Source organism: Brachyhypopomus gauderio, chromosome 6 (genome assembly GCF_052324685.1).
Source record: "Brachyhypopomus gauderio isolate BG-103 chromosome 6, BGAUD_0.2, whole genome shotgun sequence".
Classification (NCBI taxonomy): domain Eukaryota; kingdom Metazoa; phylum Chordata; class Actinopteri; order Gymnotiformes; family Hypopomidae; genus Brachyhypopomus; species Brachyhypopomus gauderio.
This window is the reverse complement of record NC_135216.1, coordinates 31189491-31208589: the sequence shown is the minus strand read 5'-3', so window position 1 is coordinate 31208589 and position 19099 is coordinate 31189491. Positions and strand designations below refer to the sequence as shown.

Genomic DNA, 19099 nt, shown 5'->3' with positions numbered 1-19099 from the left:
GACTAAACACTTAGCACTTTTGTAAGTCGCTCTGGATAAGAGCGTCTGCTAAATGCCGTAAATGTATATGCCAAGAGCTCAGTAAAGAGTTTAATAAGTCAGGCAGCATTATAGCTCTATAGAGCTTGTACACTCTCAGCACACATTATGCTCACACAATGGATCTTAATTTATTGAACATGAATTTCATCATTATTATAAATATCACCATATTCCATTTGATTTTGTACGTGTAGCAACAACCCTGAGGACAATAAATATGTGAACCGTTGCAACATCGTGTTTTCATTCCACATAATCTGAACAGCGACACAGAAACAATTCAAGACACTTTAATGTTAAAAATCAAACAAAGATGCACATAAAGAACACTGAACCTGAGAAGGCACAACTGGCCCTGGTACTCACTCATCCTGAGAGGTTCAAACACACACAGCTGCATCTGGAGATCTCTGAACAGGGACAGATGAACAGCCACAGCACTGATGTGTCCCAGTCATTCTCATAAGTCACATTCATTATGGCTGATATACGTCTATTGTTTCATCGTTTCCCATGGTTGCTTTGTGTTTGTTTGGGCTATTTTTGGTAGAAAGTAGATTAGTTAAATCATTTTTGTTTAAAACACTGTAGTCCTGAGTGGATGAGTGCTACAAAACTCTGAAGCTTTGCACTTTTTAAAGCAGTAATTGTCCATCTTTGGGGAAGTAAAAATTTTTTATAAGCGAACATAACCTGAGAATTTCCCCTTTTACTCGGCACGCCCTCTGGTGGCAGGTCCTGGAGTGAAGAGCAGTGGCTGCATGGGGACGAAGGTGTAGTTGTAGACGCGGGGCAGGCCCTGGTGCAGCGTGCTGCTGAACTGGTCCCAGGAGAACGGAGGCAGGCCGCCCTCTGTGGTCGGGCCATTTACAGCCTCCGACTTGAACTTCTGTGCCATGAAAAAATCCGTTACCTACAGAGAGAGAGAGAGAGAGAGACGCAAATTCATCAAAAGCAGTCAAGCTGGTTAACGAACATGTATCATAACCTGATCATCCACACTGAACAGAGGCTCTCACTCTTTTTAAAAGGGAAAAGTGATTTTCAGGGGGTTCACCCACCCCATGAGTACATGTGCGTGAACGCGTATGATGTTCATGGATGAGAACAGAACGAAGTGTTTAAACTGGGAGCTCTGGTCGGTCTTCTTCCAGTCTGGGCGGTGCCGCCCACGGGTGGAGAAGAGGGCAAAACCACAGAGGGTGGAGGTCTCTCACCTTGGTGTCATAGCAACCGCCAGGATTGGCAAACTTCTCAAGCAGGTCGTTACGGCAACAGATGGTCTTGCAGGCGTTTCCCTCAGAGTACGGGTCGTGCTTGTAATCTGGGACATTAGGGGACACGGATGAAGCTCTTCACAGTCACAACAAGGACTCTGGTCTCCATCATTCCTCCTGTACAGATTCTGAGTTTTCCTTTACAGAACAGTACACGTTCAGATATAATGTATAAGCAGTAAACTGGTAGTAGTGAAGCAGTAAAACTTTATCTAAAGTGCCTAAACCTCAGTAAATCACAGAAAACCTGGTGGAGTCTTTTTGGGAAGGAGAGATTAAAATGTCCTGTACACATATAGACATATACAATAAGAATATTTTAGATCAATCTTTTCACACCTGTAAATGTAGAAGGTGACAACTCTGAACTTCTGAGGAACAACCACCCTGAAGATGTGCAGGTGTTGGATATGCACAGGGCCGTAACACTACCACACTGGTCATCACAACCACAGTTGCCATAGTTACCATTGTATCTCATGATGTGCTTGAGGGAGGCCAGGTCGGTCACCATCGCTTGATCCCGCCGGAAAATCTTAGCTCGGGGGCAAAGGTCGTACGAGAAATCGTCGCCATACTTCTTCCACAACTGTTCGTAGCCGCTCAGCTGGTAGATCTTCTGATGGAAGGGCACGTTGTAGGATGGCCAGTAACCTGGGGGGGAGGGGCCCGCATTACAGAGACCAGCATCACTTAGAGAGGACTGAACGTACTAGCAACGTCACTCGTCAAAGCTGCACACCCAGTCTCAGGATCACTCCACTGAGGGAGTGAATACACCAACAGCAGCATGCCTGTATACATGGTGGACAGCAAACAACCTCCGGCGTGTGTGTGTGTGTGTGTGTGTGTGTGTGTGTGTGTGTGTGTGCGCAGCTCACCCCTCCTCAGTGCCTGGGTCTGGTCAGAATACTCCACGAACCCTGGGATTTGCTCCACTATGGTTAAAGCTCCATCATCGATACTGGAACCCAGGGACACCTTACTCGTGTCCAGCACCATGTACTGGTTATTATAGGTGCCTGGAAGAAGAGACACAGAGACAGAAACGGAGCTCCGGCTCAAGAAGGCTCAGATTACCCGTTTATTAGAGAACCTGTATTAAAACACCCAGTAGGAGTGATAGGTTCTCACCAGAGTTGAACCTGGAGAAGACCTGACCCCACTCTGCCCCGGTGCGGGCGAGGGCGTGGGCCAGTCGCACCCTCTGCCAGGCAAAGAGGCTTTTAGGAGTGATGTTGTCGAACAGAGACGAGTTGAAGACGTTGTTGGTGGTCTGGGTCATCAGCAGGCCACTGCCCAGCAGATAGAAGTCATCCAAAGAGACCAGTAAACCTGCAGAAGGTCCCAGTCAAGAGAACATTGGTCAGGTTACAAACTGAAGGGTCATTTCCAGGCACATGGGTAGCTACTGAAGGACAGTTTCCCTGTAGCGGTGTGTGTGTGTGTTTGTGTGTGTGTGTGTGTGTGTGTACACACCAGGGTAGCTACTGAAGGACAGTTTCCCTGTAGCGGTGTGTGTGTGTGTGTGTGTGTGAGTGTACACACCGGGGTAGCTACTGAAGGACAGTTTCCCTGTAGCGGTGTGTGTGTGTGTGTGTGTGTACACACCAGGGTAGCTACTGAAGGACAGTTTCCCTGTAGCGGTGTGTGTGTGTGTGTGTGTGTACACACCAGGGTAGCTACTGAAGGACAGTTTCCCTGTAGCGGTGTGTGTGTGTGTGTGTGTGTGTGTGTGTGTGTACACACCAGGGTAGCTACTGAAGGACAGTTTCCCTGTAGCGGTGTGTGTGTGTGTGTGTGTGTACACACCAGGGTAGCTACTGAAGGACAGTTTCCCTGTAGCGGTGTGTGTGTGTGTGTGTGTGTACACACCAGGGTAGCTACTGAAGGACAGTTTCCCTGTAGCGGTGTGTGTGTGTGTGTGTGTGTGTACACACCAGGGTAGCTACTGAAGGACAGTTTCCCTGTAGCGGTGTGTGTGTGTGTGTGTGTGTACACACCAGGATAGCTACTGAAGGACAGTTTCCCTGTAGCGGTGTGTGTGTGTGTGTGTGTGTGTGTGTGTACACACCAGGGTAGCTACTGAAGGACAGTTTCCTTGTAGCGGTGTGTGTGTGTGTGTGTGTGTGTGTGTGTGTACACACCAGGGTAGCTACTGAAGGACAGTTTCCCTGTAGCGGTGTGTGTGAGTGTGTGTGTGTACACACCAGGGTAGCTACTGAAGGACAGTTTCCCTGTAGCGGTGTGTGTGTGTGTGTGTACACACCAGGGTAGCTACTGAAGGACAGTTTCCCTGTAGCGGTGTGTGTGTGTGTGTGTGTGTACACACCAGGATAGCTACTGAAGGACAGTTTCCCTGTAGCGGTGTGTGTGTACACACCAGGGTAGCTACTGAAGGACAGTTTCCTTGTAGCGGTGTGTGTGTGTGTGTGTGTGTGTGTGTGTGTGTGTGTGTGTACACACCAGGGTAGCTACTGAAGGACAGTTTCCCTGTAGCGGTGTGTGTGAGAGTGTGTGTGTACACACCAGGGTAGCTACTGAAGGACAGTTTCCCTGTAGCGGTGTGTGTGTGTGTGTGTGTGTGTACACACCAGGGTAGCTACTGAAGGACAGTTTCCCTGTAGCGGTGTGTGTGTGTGTGTGTGTGTACACACCAGGGTAGCTACTGAAGGACAGTTTCCCTGTAGCGGTGTGTGTGTGTGTGTGTGTGTGTGTGTGTGTGTGTGTGTGTGTACACACCAGGGTAGCTACTGAAGGACAGTTTCCCTGTAGCGGTGTGTGTGTGTGTGTGTGTGTGTGTGTACACACCAGGGTAGCTACTGAAGGACAGTTTCCCTGTAGCGGTGTGTGTGAGAGTGTGTGTGTACACACCAGGGTAGCTACTGAAGGACAGTTTCCTTGTAGCGGTGTGTGTGTGTGTGTGTGTGTGTGTGTGTACACACCAGGGTAGCTACTGAAGGACGGTTTCCCTGTAGCGGTGTGTGTGTGTGTGTACACACCAGGGTAGCTACTGAAGGACAGTTTCCCTGTAGCGGTGTGTGTGTGTGTGTGTGTGTGAGTGTACACACCGGGGTAGCTACTGAAGGACAGTTTCCCTGTAGCGGTGTGTGTGTGTGTGTGTGTGTGTACACACCAGGGTAGCTACTGAAGGACAGTTTCCCTGTAGCGGTGTGTGTGTGTGTGTGTGTGTGTGTGTGTGTGTGTATACAAACACCAGGATAGCTACTGAAGGACAGTTTCCCTGTAGCGGTGTGTGTGTGTGTGTACAAACACCAGGATAGCTACTGAAGGACAGTTTCCCTGTAGCGGTGTGTGTGTGTGTGTGTGTGTGTGTGTGTGTGTGTGTGGGTGTGTGTGTGTGGGTGTGTGTGTGTGGGTGTGTGTGTGTGTGTGTGTGGGTGTGTGTACAGACCAGGGTAGCTACTGAAGGACAGTTTCCCTGTAGCGGTGTGTGTGTGTGTGTGTACACACCAGGGTAGCTACTGAAGGACAGTTTCCCTGTAGCGGTGTGTGTGTGTGTGTGTGTGTGTGTGTGTGTACACACCAGGGTAGCTACTGAAGGACAGTTTCCCTGTAGCGGTGTGTGTGTGTACACACCAGGGTAGCTACTGAAGGACAGTTTCCCTGTAGCGGTGTGTGTGTGTGTGTGTGTGTGTACACACCAGGGTAGCTACTGAAGGACAGTTTCCCTGTAGCGGTGTGTGTGTGTGTGTGTGTGTGTGTGTGTGTGTGTGTGTGTACACACCAGGGTAGCTACTGAAGGACAGTTTCCCTGTAGCGGTGTGTGTGTGTGTGTGTGTGTGTGTACACACCAGGGTAGCTACTGAAGGACAGTTTCCCTGTAGCGGTGTGTGTGTGTGTGTGTGTGTACACACCAGGGTAGCTACTGAAGGACAGTTTCCCTGTAGCGGTGTGTGTGTGTGTGTGTGTGTGTGTGTGTGTGTGTGTGTACACACCAGGGTAGCTACTGAAGGACAGTTTCCCTGTAGCGGTGTGTGTGTGTGTGTGTGTACACACCAGGGTAGCTACTGAAGGACAGTTTCCCTGTAGCGGTGTGTGTGTGTGTGTGTGTACACACCAGGGTAGCTACTGAAGGACAGTTTCCCTGTAGCGGTGTGTGTGTGTGTACACACCAGGGTAGCTACTGAAGGACAGTTTCCCTGTAGCGGTGTGTGTGTGTGTGTGTACACACCAGGGTAGCCACTGAAGGACAGTTTCCCTGTAGCGGTGTGTGTGTGTGTGTGTGTGTACACACCAGGATAGCTACTGAAGGACAGTTTCCCTGTAGCGGTGTGTGTGTGTGTGTGTGTGTGTGTGTACACACCAGGGTAGCCACTGAAGGACAGTTTCCCTGTAGCGGTGTGTGTGTGTGTGTGTGTGTACACACCAGGGTAGCTACTGAAGGACAGTTTCCCTGTAGCGGTGTGTGTGTGTGTGTGTGTACACACCAGGGTAGCTACTGAAGGACAGTTTCCCTGTAGCGGTGTGTGCTTCAGTGACTCTAATGTCCAAGTGCTTGAAGATACGCAGAGTCGCTGCATAAGTGTACCAGCTTGAGTGGGCAAAGAGGAGATTCTCGTAGCCTGGCAACATCTACAACACACACACACACACACACACACACACACACACACACACACACACACACACACACACACAGGATGATACAATCCCTGAAACTAAAAGTTGTACAATTCTCAAATACTTATATCTTTACAGGCATCAATAACCCTCATCTGAAAAAAATATAGAATAAAAAAATATATATATATTTACCATTTATTCTACCCATGACCATTAACAACCACATGCAACAGTGGCCCATGTGGGCGGTACCTTAATGAGGGCGGAGCAGTGGCCCATGTGGGCGGTACCTTAATGAGGGCGGAGCAGTGGCCCATGTGGGCGGTACCTTAATGAGGGCGGAGCAGTGGCCCATGTGGGCGGTAACTTAATGAGGGCGGAGCAGTGGCCCATGTGGGCGGTACCTTAATGAGGGCGGAGCAGTGGCCCATGTGGGCGGTACCTTAATGAGGGCAGAGCAGTGGCCCATGTGGGCGGTACCTTAATGAGGGCGGAGCAGTGGCCCATGTGGGCGGTACCTTAATGAGGGCGGAGCAGTGGCCCATGTGGGCGGTACCTTAATGAGGGCGGAGCAGTGGCCCATGGGTGGCTCCTTCACCAGAGTCTCTGCAGCACCAGGCACCAGTGCAGGGATGAGGTCCAGCAGATCCCCAATCGCATTCAGAAACTGCACTGAAAACTGAGACAGGGGCTGGAGAGACAGAGAGGACCACCATCACACTCCATTACACTCCAGTCCACACAGCCAGACCAGGTCAACGCCTCCAGCACGAACACCACTGTGTTCATGTGACTGGGGGTGGCTCTAAACTCTGCAGGAACACGTAGGTGATGCAGGATGTTCTGATGAAGGCCGTGCTGTGATATTACAGTGGACCACATCCTCTTCCTCACCTTGCGGCCCATGCGCTTGGCCCAGTCGCTCATGCCCGCCTGCAGCCCGTCCATCTGGGACAGCAGGAAGCCCACATGACGCCACAGAGGATCTCTACTCTGGTTCAGCTTCACCTGCTGCCGAGCCCAAGAGTCCTGCTCCCTGGAGACAACACCAGTGGAGAGAGTAACTCACCCGAGACAGCACACACACGAACATCAGTGGAGAGAGTAACTCACCCGAGACAGCACACACACACACACACACACACACACACACACGAACACCAGTGGAGAGAGTAACTCACCCGAGACAGCGCGCGCGCACACACACACGAACACCAGTGGAGAGAATAACTCACCCGAGACAGCACACACACACACACGAACACCAGCGGAGAGAGTAACTCACCCGAGACAGCACACACACACACACGAACACCAGCGGAGAGAGTAACTCACCCGAGAGAGCGCACACACACACACACACACACGAACACCAGTGGAGAGAGTAACTCACCCGAGAGAGCGCACACACACACACACACACGAACACCAGTGGAGAGAGTAACTCACCCGAGAGAGCGCACACACACACACACACACGAACACCAGTGGAGAGAGTAACTCACCCGAGAGAGCGCACACACACACACACACACGAACACCAGTGGAGAGAGTAACTCACCCGAGACAGCACACACACACACACACACGAACACCAGTGGAGAGAGTAACTCACCCGAGACAGCACACACACACACACACGAACACCAGTGGAGAGAGTAACTCACCCGAGACAGCACACACACACACGAACACCAGTGGAGAGTGTAACTCACCCGAGACAGCACACACACACACGAACACCAGCGGAGAGAGTAACTCACCCGAGACAGCACACACACACACGAACACCAGCGGAGAGAGTAACTCACCCGAGACAGCACACACACACACACACACACACACACACACTTGATTCCACATACAAGAACATCAGGAAACAAAATATTGCTTAAAAAAAACAGTATGGTATATACTGGTATGTACCAGTATGGTATGGAGTTCATTTCCCAAGTACAATTTCAAGGATAAAGAAAACAGCTCCTTTTCCAAATGTGCAAACTCCCAATAATTGCTGAGATTGAGCAATCTCTCACCACCTGTTTGGCTTTTGTTTTGTTAACTCCCCCAAGACCAAGTACTGTAAGTTTATGTACATGACCAAGACTTCTGAACACCAAGACCATCAGTTGGCATTTAAATCCCATGCTTTCAATAATATTAACTAATGTTTGGTACTTTAACATTTTTGACGTATACGACTCCTCCAAATACAGACCAAACGCACATATTTCATACATTATGACCCGCTTCTGACTGAGAAATACAAATGATATCTGGTGTATTAGCAACTCCTTGAAAGATCTCAGATGTTACATTAACCCACTCAGGTCTGACTGTAGAGTGTCAGCAGATGGACCAGTATTGTTCTCTACACGTACCTCCAGCAGTAATTTTCTTGATGTTTTACTCTGCTGGTGGGATGTTTCGTTAACATCAACACAAGCCTCAACAATCTCTGACGTATCTTTGACTATTGTTTCTGAAACTTCTACAGGAGTCCTGCTCTAGTGTCGTCCATTTTAATTCTGTATTTGTTCTCCTACATAAGCCATTTAGATCTGGCCACACACACACACCTACATAAGTCATTTACATCTGGCCGGCCACACACACACACCTACATAAGTCATTTACATCTGGCCGGCCACACACACACACACACACCATTTAGATCTGGCCACACACACCTACATAAGTCATTTACATCTTGGCCGGCCACACACACCATTTAGATCTGGCCGGCCACACACACACACACCTACATAAGTCATTTACATCTGGCCGGCCACACACACACACACCTACATAAGTCATTTACATCTGGCCGGCCACACACACACACACACACACACACACACACACAATTTAGATCTGGCCAGTCTGATGAAACACCAAATCCCTGAGCTTACACATCCAGTTTCCCCATCACCTTTTCTTCTAAATCCTAAGAAATTATCTTCACCAGACAAGGCTAGTGGAATTTTACGTCGTCTAAAGTCTAGGAATAGCGAGGCTCTTGCCATTTCCTGCACCAATTTATCATCATTATTCAACATATTAATAAGATGAGATAGTCAGGTTGCATTGTATAACCAAGAACAGTTAGGAACACCCAAGCCTCCATGTTTTCAGCTTTGGAATATAAAGCATCTGGTTGATCGTGTGTTTAGGTTAAACCACTTTCTTACGAACTGCACAATCTTATTGTCCATTTCTTGGAGAACATTTTGTGGTAGATGAACATTAGAAAATAAATGTTGAATTTTTTCCACTACAATTTCTCTTATTGCTTCTAGCTTCATCACAATTGTGAGTGGACACAATCATCTCTAGTCTAGAATTGAACTGGGTTCTCATTTGTTCCACCTGCTGACTCCACTCTCCTGCTATGTTAAATTTGTGACCCAGATAGCTGTAGGTCTCATGTCTACTATACACTAACTGGCTGATCAAGAATTGTAAACGTTGGCGGCTTGTCTGTCTTAGATCTGTACCAACGATTTCCTCCACTTCTCCTCTCGTAGAAAACAGCACATTTAATATCCTTTACCTCTAGACCAGACCATCTTAAGAATACATCAGTACATGAAAGCATGTTCTTGATGACAACACCAGTACAACATCAGCATAGCCCTGCACAGGATTAGGGGAGAGCACATGAGATGGTGCATACATGCATAGCCACTTAATCCAGTGATTCATGGCAAGGATAAAATTTACAGCGCTACAGGGACATCCAGTTTTATTTCCTATTCCCAAATGTATAGGTTTGGTAATAACCATCACAAATAACCTGCAGGAAGGAACCAGTATATAAATCTTTCACTATTTCCACAAACACTTTAGGAAGATGTATTTCTTCTAGAGTATTAAGCATAATGTCATGTGACTGTTCCAAATGCATCTCTAAAATCCAGAAAGACAAAACACCTTTGAGGATTCATGATTAGTCATCGATGGCAGTCTTTGAGCGAAAGACTTGTTCATTCATTCCTTGGCTTTTTGTTTACTTGACAATATTCCTATATCCACACACACACACACACACACACACACACACACACACACACACACACACACACACACACACGAGACAAGACCAGAACACCAGCGGAGAGTGCAACACCCCTTGAAACAGCACGCACGTGACAGACAAGAAACACCAGTGGAGAGTGTTACTCACCTGAGACAGCGCACACACACACACACACACACACACACACACACACACACACACACACACACACACACACACACACAGGTATACCCAATATACCTCCTGAATATGTAACGTCTTTGAAGATTTTGTTTCACTTTTCAGTGGCCACAGGTTTCCAGGCTATGGTATTATTTTACTATATTGTAGGCATGGCCCCTTCAACCGCACTTAAATAACAATAATTCTGGAGTTTATTTGGATGAAGTCACGATATACCATTTATACTCACATCATGAATTGCTTCACAGCAACCAGAGTTTTGGGATCTGTTATCACCTGTGGATACATGTTGGTGAAGTAGTCATACATCTGCCTGTAGGGAAGAAGCCAGGCACACCGTCAGACACTGGGCCAACACTGCACTCAGCACTGATCTGGGGTCAGTTATGAACACATTAAAATGTGGCTACCAGTATTACACTACCTCAATAAAATGGATTAGTAAACAAGTTTCATTTTTAAAGCACATTTAAACAATAATGCTGCTCAAAGTGCTGTATATATAATAAATAAAATGAAAAAAGATACAAGAGAACAAGTTAAACAAGAACACACTCCAAGAACTGCCGCCATATGTTTTAGCCTGGACACGTTTAAGACCTGCTGTATGAAGAGACAAAAGCCTTGGCAAAGAGCACATGACCGCACCACAGTTCTGGAGCATAGGAACAGCCAAACGATACCGCAAGACCTCAACCATTAAGATAAAGCTCAACCATTAAGAAAAAGATCAACCAATAAGTGCGCAAAAATGAGAGAACTAGACCAAACTGAAATGGGAACCAGTATGACTATGGATCAAGCACCAGAAGACTGGCAAGATGTGACCTCTGTGACCTTGCAGCAGCATTCTGGTTCGCAACAGTAGGCACAACAGGAAATTGGTTCAAACTGACGCAAAATGACAGTACTGTGCAGGCTGATAATAGAAATTCAAGCATGTTTCCTCAGGCCAGACAAGGAAAGTTGAAGCTCTGTAACAACTAAGCTGGAAGCAGCTGTCTCACACTACAGAAACGACGGACGTATCGGACCTGACTGAGCAGCCGGATTTCTGAGCCCACGTGGACAACCGACCGAGGTTACTGGAGATGACGAGTATAATGATGGAACAGTCATCATCAGGTTGGGGAGATAGAGCTGCATGATAACAATAAAACCTGACTGTGTCCTCACAGGAGACACACAGTAAAGAAGACGGGATCTGATAACCCTAAAACCCCAAACCCTGTAGAACGTGTCTCACATTATTATGTTATTCTGTTCTGTGCAAAGCTTGTAAATCTACCCACTGTTCCAATTGACCAACAAACATGTCCACATTATCAGAGGTTTTGCCATGGACATGGCACAATTTCCTTAGTCAACGGCAAGAAGTAAAACGTTTGTCACCAAAGGAGGCAGACAACACTCTGCTCTAAAACCAGGTGATATTTCTGAGGTTGGGGATTATGGAGTTGATGAGACTCTAGATGTGCAGCAGGTCTGTTCACCCACTGGGCAGTGAGGTAACCCTCCAGGTAGCCAGCCAGGAAGTAGGTGATGTCATCGGTTTCGGGAGTTTTGCCATATCCAGCACGGATCTCCAGCACGCCCCAGCCCACCGACATGAAGGAGTCGTTGTAGTAACCGTAAGCATCTCCTGCTTTGTCCAGCACCCCCTCCTTCAGCAGCACTGCCTTATGGGTGGGATCCCAGTAGACAGTCGCCTTCTGCACCTCTGGGTGGAGGAGAAACACCACATGAAGAGGGAGACCATCTTATTAAAGACCTACACAGGAACCAGTGGAACTAGCAGTGTAGCGTAATATGCAAATAACTGCTTAAGTGTTAAGAGTATCACTCTGACATCTGCAAAGAACAAGTTGTGTCATTATGTTGTACGTCATTATAAAATCTGTGTCAGCATAATATTTACACTGTATATTTTAACATATAGGCATACATACACACACATAGCAGATGCATTTCCTTTTTAAATACAGAAGAATTGTTTCCCCTTTTTGGGCTAGCATGGAAATATGTGCTAAGAAATGTATTTTGATATCCCAAAGATGGTGGAACTCGGACTAATCCATGACTATTTACATTGTAGATTCACTGAACGCATCAAAACTATGAATGAACACATGTGGAGTTATTTCACAAAAAAGGTGAAATAACTGAAAACATATTTTATATTATAGTTTCCTTAAAATAGCCACCCTACTCTGATTACTGCTTTGCACAATGAGCTTCTACTAATGAACCCTGATAAGGCAAACCTGAAAACCATTTCAGGTGAATACCTCTTGAAGCTCATTGAGAGAATTCAAAGAGTGCAAAGCAGTAATCAGAGCAAGGTGACTATTTTGAAGAAACTGGAATATAAAACATGTTTTCAGTTATTACACCTTTTTTTGTTAAGTACATAACTCCACGAGTTCATTTATAGATTTAATGCCTTCGGTGAGTTTCTACAATGTAAATAATCATGGAAATAAATTAATATATGCGTGTGTGTATGCTGGACTGGTAAGGGATCATAACTAAAAGGTGTTTTATTCAAGTATACAAACCAAACAAGACACGGCGCTAGTAGTAAAACTGCACAGGAGGACATGTCTCCCTAAACGAGTGCGCACTAATCAGACCAGGTCTGATCACGGAGGGTGAGACGCTGGACTCACGACAGCTCCTCAAACTTCACCATCTGCAATGACCGAGTCCAAACTCGAGTGTTTCCTAATCTAGTTAGCTAGGAAGCGTCATTTGCAAACAAACAAAAAGTCAAGCGTGCTTGCTAGCTAAGTTAACAAAATCAAAGCAAACTGCTACTTACTCTGGAGTTTCACCACCGTCGCAACAGCACATGTCAGGATAAAAACAGATATTTTCACGCCAGACATTGTTGCTCAGCAGACACCACCGGGAGCAGAAGCGAAAGTTCTCTGGAAATCCCTGAGAATGAGAAACTTCCTCGTCCTTGGGGCGTTTCACGAACTCGTGATCTTGTTAATGTCCAAACCACATGTTTCCTATTAGTGGTTAGGTATAATTAAACGAGCGTAGAAGAAATAAAAAAAAACACTACCCACCCCAGATGGGACTCGAACCCACAATCCCTGGCTTAGGAGGCCAGTGCCTTATCCATTAGGCCACTGGGGCTCACATACCACGAACCGGCCGGAGTCTTCATGAAGATCAACCACCAGGTTTCGAGTGAAATACCTCCAACCTTCTAATTTTGGACCACGTAGATTATCCTAGATTGTACATTAATATAATCTAATGTAGATTAGATGATCCTAATAAGTGTAAACTAGTTATCTGTCCGACTGCCCTTCAGCTGTTGACACCCCGCTACCTGCGGAGTTTAATATCGCGTCTGTGTGCAGCTATCTGAACAAATACACACTTTCAATTTGCAACAAATACTTTTAATTTTATTTTAATATACTTTACATAAAGCGATAGCACATTCTTCCCTATTATGGTAACATTTTTATATCTGTAACAATTGCAGAAACACACCTTTCTCTCTCTCTCTCTCTCACACACACACACACACAGAGAACACGGGAAATAATAAACCCCCAACAGAAATCATGTATTAGGTACAGACAATCCGACTGTTCCAGTGTGTATAGACGGATAAGAGTTTTAAACGCTGATCAACCCAGTTAGGGAAGCAAACATTTCAAGTCCTGCACAGTGCAAGTGTGTTTTAGTAAAACGTTTAATTTTATGTCCTCTTTAGCAAAGTTACACATAAAAATAAATACATAGAGATTAATAAAAGTACAGAGATTTGAATTTTAAATTAGTATATTTCAGTTTGAAGATAATGAATGTTTTATATCTTTCTGTGCAAATATGTCGTATGCATTGTAATTCCAGCTAAAATCTACCACAAATGGCTGTGATGTCAGGTCCATCAGACAAACAAGATTACGACAGAACAGCTCCCTTCAAATCCAATTGCAAAAATTAGTTACCATGATAACAAAATTAGCTTCTCTGAAATAGGATGGGACTCTGCTTCAACAAAATAATCCACATGCTTCATTATCCGTGACATCCCATAACCATGCAGAACATGACCGTGAACAAGATTAAGCAGCAGAGTGAACTGACCAGTCAGAAGCCAAAGAGGATTCCTCACCCCAACCAACAGAGTCCTGAACACACGAGAGGCCCGACTGACACACAGATACAACTCCGGGTCAATCAGACCCCTTAATCTCCACTGCTGCTTCAGAGGTACGACACAGAAGGGTCAGCGTTCCCGTGAAGCAAAATTAGACCTGTTCAAATCTGTGTTAAACACCAGCTTTCTGGAATGTCCTTACACAACATTTGAGTGTGTTTAATGAAAGCCAATAATTTAACTTTGGAGGTTTCAAAAAGTAAGAAATAAAATTTCTAACTGTTCCGAAAACATTAATAGATTTACAAAATGAAAAGAATTGGTTTTCCTAAACAAATCTCAGTGAAGTTGAGTGCATCTATTTTGGGTTGTTACCTACACATTCATTCCTACATTCACACTCACTCACCTTCTTCATTTCTTCGCTGCGCTGTATTTCCACACTATTCTCATTTTTCTGTGCCAGTCATCGACTGAAACCCTCATTCACACATGAATCAGTTCAGTCCTTCATAACCTCCCATCAATTCTCCACTTCACTCTCAGCTGCCATCTGAGTCACTCCTTCACCCACTCATTCTCACACTCATCTATTCACTCTTCCACACTCACTCTCACTCCTTCACCCACTCTTCCACACCCACTCTCACTCATTCACTCTCACTCACTCACTCATCATCTATGAGCTTCTCTGCTCCGTTCTCCGCCTGGCTGGCCGAGACACCTCCCTCCCCGCACTCGCCCTCTCCCTCCTCCTCTTCCTCCTCGTAGGACTGGCTGTGGCTGCTGTAGTTGATGGTGGTGCGAGACAGGTCCACTTCGATGGGGAAGACATCAGCCTCCTTGAGCACAGCGTAGCACTCGTCGTAGTACCGCGACATGCCTGACACGAACCTCTGCAGCTGGAACACGATGTCTTGGACTAGAGGGAGCAGAGAAACACCTTCACACACGCTAATGAAACAAAACAGAGAAACACTCACACACGCTAACAAAACAGAGAAACACCTTCACACACGTTAATGAAACAAAACAGAGAAACACTCACACACGCTAACAAAACAGAGAAACACCTTCACACACGTTAATGAAACAAAACAGAGAAACACTCACACACGCTAACAAAACAGAGAAACACCTTCACACACACGCTAACAAAACAGAGAAACACCTTCACACGCTAACAAAACAGACAAACACCTTCACACATGCTGCTAAAACAGAGAAACACACACACGCTAACAAAACAGAGAAACACCTTCACACACACAGGCTAACAAAACAGAGAAACACCTTCATGCTCGCTAACGAAACAGAGAAACACCTTCACACACATGCTAATGAAACAGAGCTGCCACTGCATCCACTGGTCATATTTCCAACCATTACAATATGAAGAGTGATGAATCAAACTCTGGACCCTGAGATGAGAAATCAGACACTAACCCACGTTTGACCATATCACATAACTAGTGCAAAGTCAAGGTTAGTGCAGCCACAACCAGAGCAGCTGTGGACTGCTGCCAGCAGGATCAAAAGCACAATATTAGGATTCTGTCCAATGTTTTTATGTACTAAACTGTGAAAACCTAACACAGATTAACACAGCTGCAGGTGTGAACGTGCCTGCTCAGGTGGGCATTACCCTGTGGAACCCATGGAACCCCCGTGTTGCCATGGAACCCCCCCCCGTGTTGCCGTGGAACCCACCGTGTTTCTGGTCCAGCAGCTCGATCTTCTCCAGCACGTCTTTGCGCATCTTGGCGAAGCGAGCGCGAGCGTCCTGCCGACAGCGCAAGATCAGACGGTACTCGTAGTTCCCCGTGCTGACACGGTACAGCGGCTCGCCCAGCGCCTGTACCACATACACACACACAGATACACACATGCACAGAGAGAGAGAGAGACACACACATGCACACAGAGACACACATGCACACAGAGACACACATGCACACAGAGAGACATGCACACACACGCACACAGAGAGAGAGAGAGAGAGAGAGAGAGAGAGAGAGAGAGAGAGAGAGAGAGAGAGAGAGACACACACACACAGAGACACAAACACACATACACACACACACACAGCAGGTAGAGACAGGCCGCCTGTTATCTTCACCATGTCCTGAGCAACGTCTACCTAAGCTTTAAGATTTGGTGTTAAATCTTTAGGCAGGTTAAGACAGAAGAGTGATGGAATAAGAGGAACTTACAATACAGCTGTACTCCTCATCATCCATCTCCTTCACCTTCAGACAGTACGACTAACACACACACACACACACACACACACACACAGTTGAGTTGGACACACCTAACCCCTAACATTTTGCTGAATAACTGTATGCAGTGAAGCCGACAGAAGATGGCAGTGTTGAGCAGGTGTATTCACAGCCTGCCAGGTTTCGTACCAGGTACTCGAACTTCACGTCCAGGTATTTGCGTATGGTGAGCCTGGTGTCTGGAATGGCCTTGTGCAGGTACGTGTTCAAGTCATGCAGCATCTGTGAACAGGACCAGGACGGAAAGGCACCATTACCACACCAACCACATATTCATGATTTATGTGTTTATATACTTTTATCCATGTTTTTGTGAACGCAGAGTGAGTGAGTGATACTCTAAAACCAGCACAGTCAGTGTTTGGTATTCTGACGCCAGCACAGTCAGTGTTTGGTACTCTGACGTCAGCACAGTCAGTGTTTGGTACTCTGACGCCAGCACAGTCAGTGTTTGGTACTCTGACGCCAGCACAGTCAGTGTTTGGTACTCTGACGCCAGCACAGTCAGTGTTTGGTACTCTGACGCCAGCACAGTCAGTGTTTGGTACTCTGACGCCAGCACAGTCAGTGTTTGGTATTCTGGCGTCAGTACAGTCAGTGTTTGGTACTCTGGCGTCAGCACAGTCAGTGTTTGGTACTCTGGCGTCAGCACAGTCAGTGTTTGGTACTCTGGCGCCAGCACAGTCAGTGTTTGGTATTCTGGCGTCAGCACAGTCAGTGTTTGGTACTCTGACGTCAGCACAGTCAGTGTTTGGTGCAGTAAATTGCTGCTCACGGGTTTGATGGTCTTGAGCAGCTGGATGCCGTATTTCTCAATGTTGCGATGAGCTTCAGCAAACTTCACAAAGGCCTCGCTTGCTGCTGCCTGTGGCTCCCGCACACCGATGACAGAGAACACGTCGCCAAACGCTGACGGGAGACAGCAGGTCAGATAGACAGACACAGACAGAGAGAGAGACACACACACTGACAATAAACTACACTATGTACTTCAATGTGTACGATACACAACACAAATGTGTCCTGAGTAATTATTATTATAATTTGTGTTTTGAACTCACCTCTGTGCGTCTGTGAGAGCTCAAAGAAAGCTCTGAGCAACCTCTTACTGTGCTCCATCAACCCTGCAACCACACACACACACACACACACAAACGGGTACACATGCGCACACACAAAATCAGAAACAAACCTTTTCATTCAGACAAGCAGGTTTGGTCATTGAAGTATGATTCCCCAGTGTCGTTGGAGTATGATGCCCCAGTGTCGTTGGAGTATGATGGCCCAGTGTCGTTGAAGTATGATGGCCCAGTGTCGTTGGAGTATGATGCCCCAGTGTCGTTGGAGTATGATGCCCCAGTGTCGTTGAAGTATGATGCCCCAGTGTCGTTGAAGTATGATGCCCCAGTGTCGTTGGAGTATGATGGCCCAGTGTCGTTGAAGTATGATGCCCCAGTGTCGTTGAAGTATGATGCCCCAGTGTCGTTGGAGTATGATGGCCCAGTGTCGTTGAAGTATGATGGCCCAGTGTCGATGGAGTATGATGCCCCAGTGTCGTTGGAGTATGATGCCCCAGTGTCGTTGGAGTATGATGCCCCAGTGTCGTTGGAGTATGATGCCCCAGTGTCGTTGAAGTATGATGCCCCAGTGTCGTTGAAGTATGATGCCCCAGTGTCGTTGGAGTATGATGCCCCAGTGTCGTTGAAGTATGATGCCCCAGTGTCGTTGAAGTATGATGCCCCAGTGTCGTTGGAGTATGATGCCCCAGTGTCCATGATTTACCTTTGTACAGTTCTGCTGTCTTTTCCAGTTCTTCCAGTTTCTTCACCAGCCCATCTAACAAACCAGTCAAGTACAATCATGGGTGATGTTCAACTGGTCGAAGGCTCAGACGAATCTCATAACATGTGGATGGTGGAACGTTTGCTTTGACAGTCTGTGGCTACGTTTACATGCTGCCTGATATGACATCTCAATCAGAACGGAGTATGTCCATGCACACACATGTATTTGAACAGACTATTCTGACTGAGGCCATGCCAAATACAGTTTATATCTGATTGATCAAAGTGGCTGAACCTGTATATAATAATACGTAATAATACGTTAAATAAAAGAACAGCCAAATAATTACATGCATCTGTGTGTGCGTGTTACCGTTACAGAGGATGGCTCTGCAGAGGCCCAGGGCGTCTGCTGCGTGCGTGTGTGTGTGTGTGTTACCGTTACAGAGGATGGCTCTGCTGAGGCCCAGGGCGTCTGCTGTGCCAGAGCTCATGTTCTCCACCAGACGGTGTTTCACCTTCTTCAGAACTGAGGAGGGAAAACAGACCCCCACAAATTTAAACCAACACTCCTCCATCTGTTTTCAGATGACCATATTTAAACCAACACTCCTCCATCAGTCTTCAAATGACCATATTTAAACCACACTCCTCCATCAGTCTTCAGATGACCATATTTAAACCACACTCCTCCATCAGTCTTCAGATGACCGTATTTAAACCACACTCCTCCGTCTGTCTTCAGATGACCATATTTAAACCACACTCCTCCGTCT

General features: G+C 46.6%; 2 protein-coding genes and 1 non-coding gene across 5 annotated transcripts in view; all 3 read right to left on the bottom strand.

Moving 5' to 3' along the window:
• Positions 1 to 316: 316 nt before the first annotated feature.
• On the bottom strand, positions 317 to 13184 carry plbd1a (phospholipase B domain containing 1a). 2 transcript variants are annotated; one of them, XM_077010445.1, is made up of 11 exons: positions 12950 to 13184; positions 11626 to 11848; positions 10358 to 10441; positions 6801 to 6942; positions 6463 to 6597; positions 5771 to 5915; positions 2454 to 2654; positions 2201 to 2341; positions 1788 to 1973; positions 1260 to 1366; positions 317 to 955 (listed from the first exon to the last, which is right to left on the bottom strand). In XM_077010445.1, the coding sequence occupies exons 1-11, from the start codon at positions 13014 to 13016 to the stop codon at positions 752 to 754; spliced, it is 1635 nt and encodes a 544-aa protein (XP_076866560.1). In that variant the 5' UTR covers positions 13017 to 13184; the 3' UTR covers positions 317 to 751. The 2 variants fall into 2 exon arrangements, with proteins under 2 accessions (XP_076866560.1, XP_076866561.1); XM_077010446.1 differs by having other exon boundaries at positions 11626 to 11840.
• An 18-nt stretch (positions 13185 to 13202) lies between these two features.
• Positions 13203 to 13275, bottom strand: trnar-ccu (transfer RNA arginine (anticodon CCU)). Its single transcript has one exon. It is a non-coding gene; the product is annotated as a tRNA-Arg (tRNA).
• A 256-nt stretch (positions 13276 to 13531) lies between these two features.
• The window catches only part of pick1 (protein interacting with prkca 1), a 9995-nt gene continuing 4427 nt past the window's right edge, over positions 13532 to 19099 (bottom strand). The window contains exons 6-13 of one of the 2 annotated variants that reach the window (XM_077010448.1): positions 18697 to 18852; positions 18322 to 18375; positions 17601 to 17663; positions 17315 to 17448; positions 16669 to 16761; positions 16471 to 16521; positions 15968 to 16112; positions 13532 to 15179 (exon numbers count right to left, since the gene is read on the bottom strand). In XM_077010448.1, coding sequence (XP_076866563.1) covers positions 14926 to 15179; positions 15968 to 16112; positions 16471 to 16521; positions 16669 to 16761; positions 17315 to 17448; positions 17601 to 17663; positions 18322 to 18375; positions 18697 to 18852 — 950 coding nt within the window. In that variant the 3' untranslated portion in view covers positions 13532 to 14925. The remainder of the gene's footprint in view (positions 15180 to 15967; positions 16113 to 16470; positions 16522 to 16668; positions 16762 to 17314; positions 17449 to 17600; positions 17664 to 18321; positions 18376 to 18696; positions 18853 to 19099) is intronic. The other variant, XM_077010449.1, reaches the window with a different exon arrangement.

Coding starts and splice junctions, on each gene's coding strand:
- plbd1a (XM_077010445.1), bottom strand. CDS start 13,016: ATGTCTGGCGTGAAAATATCTGTTTTTATCCTGACATGTGCTGTTGCG. Junction 2,342..2,453: donor CTTCTCCAGGTTCAACTCTG/GTGAGAACCTAT, acceptor CTCTTCTTCCAG/GCACCTATAATAACCAGTAC. Junction 956..1,259: donor GCGGTTGCTATGACACCAAG/GTGAGAGACCTC, acceptor CTCTCTCTGTAG/GTAACGGATTTTTTCATGGC.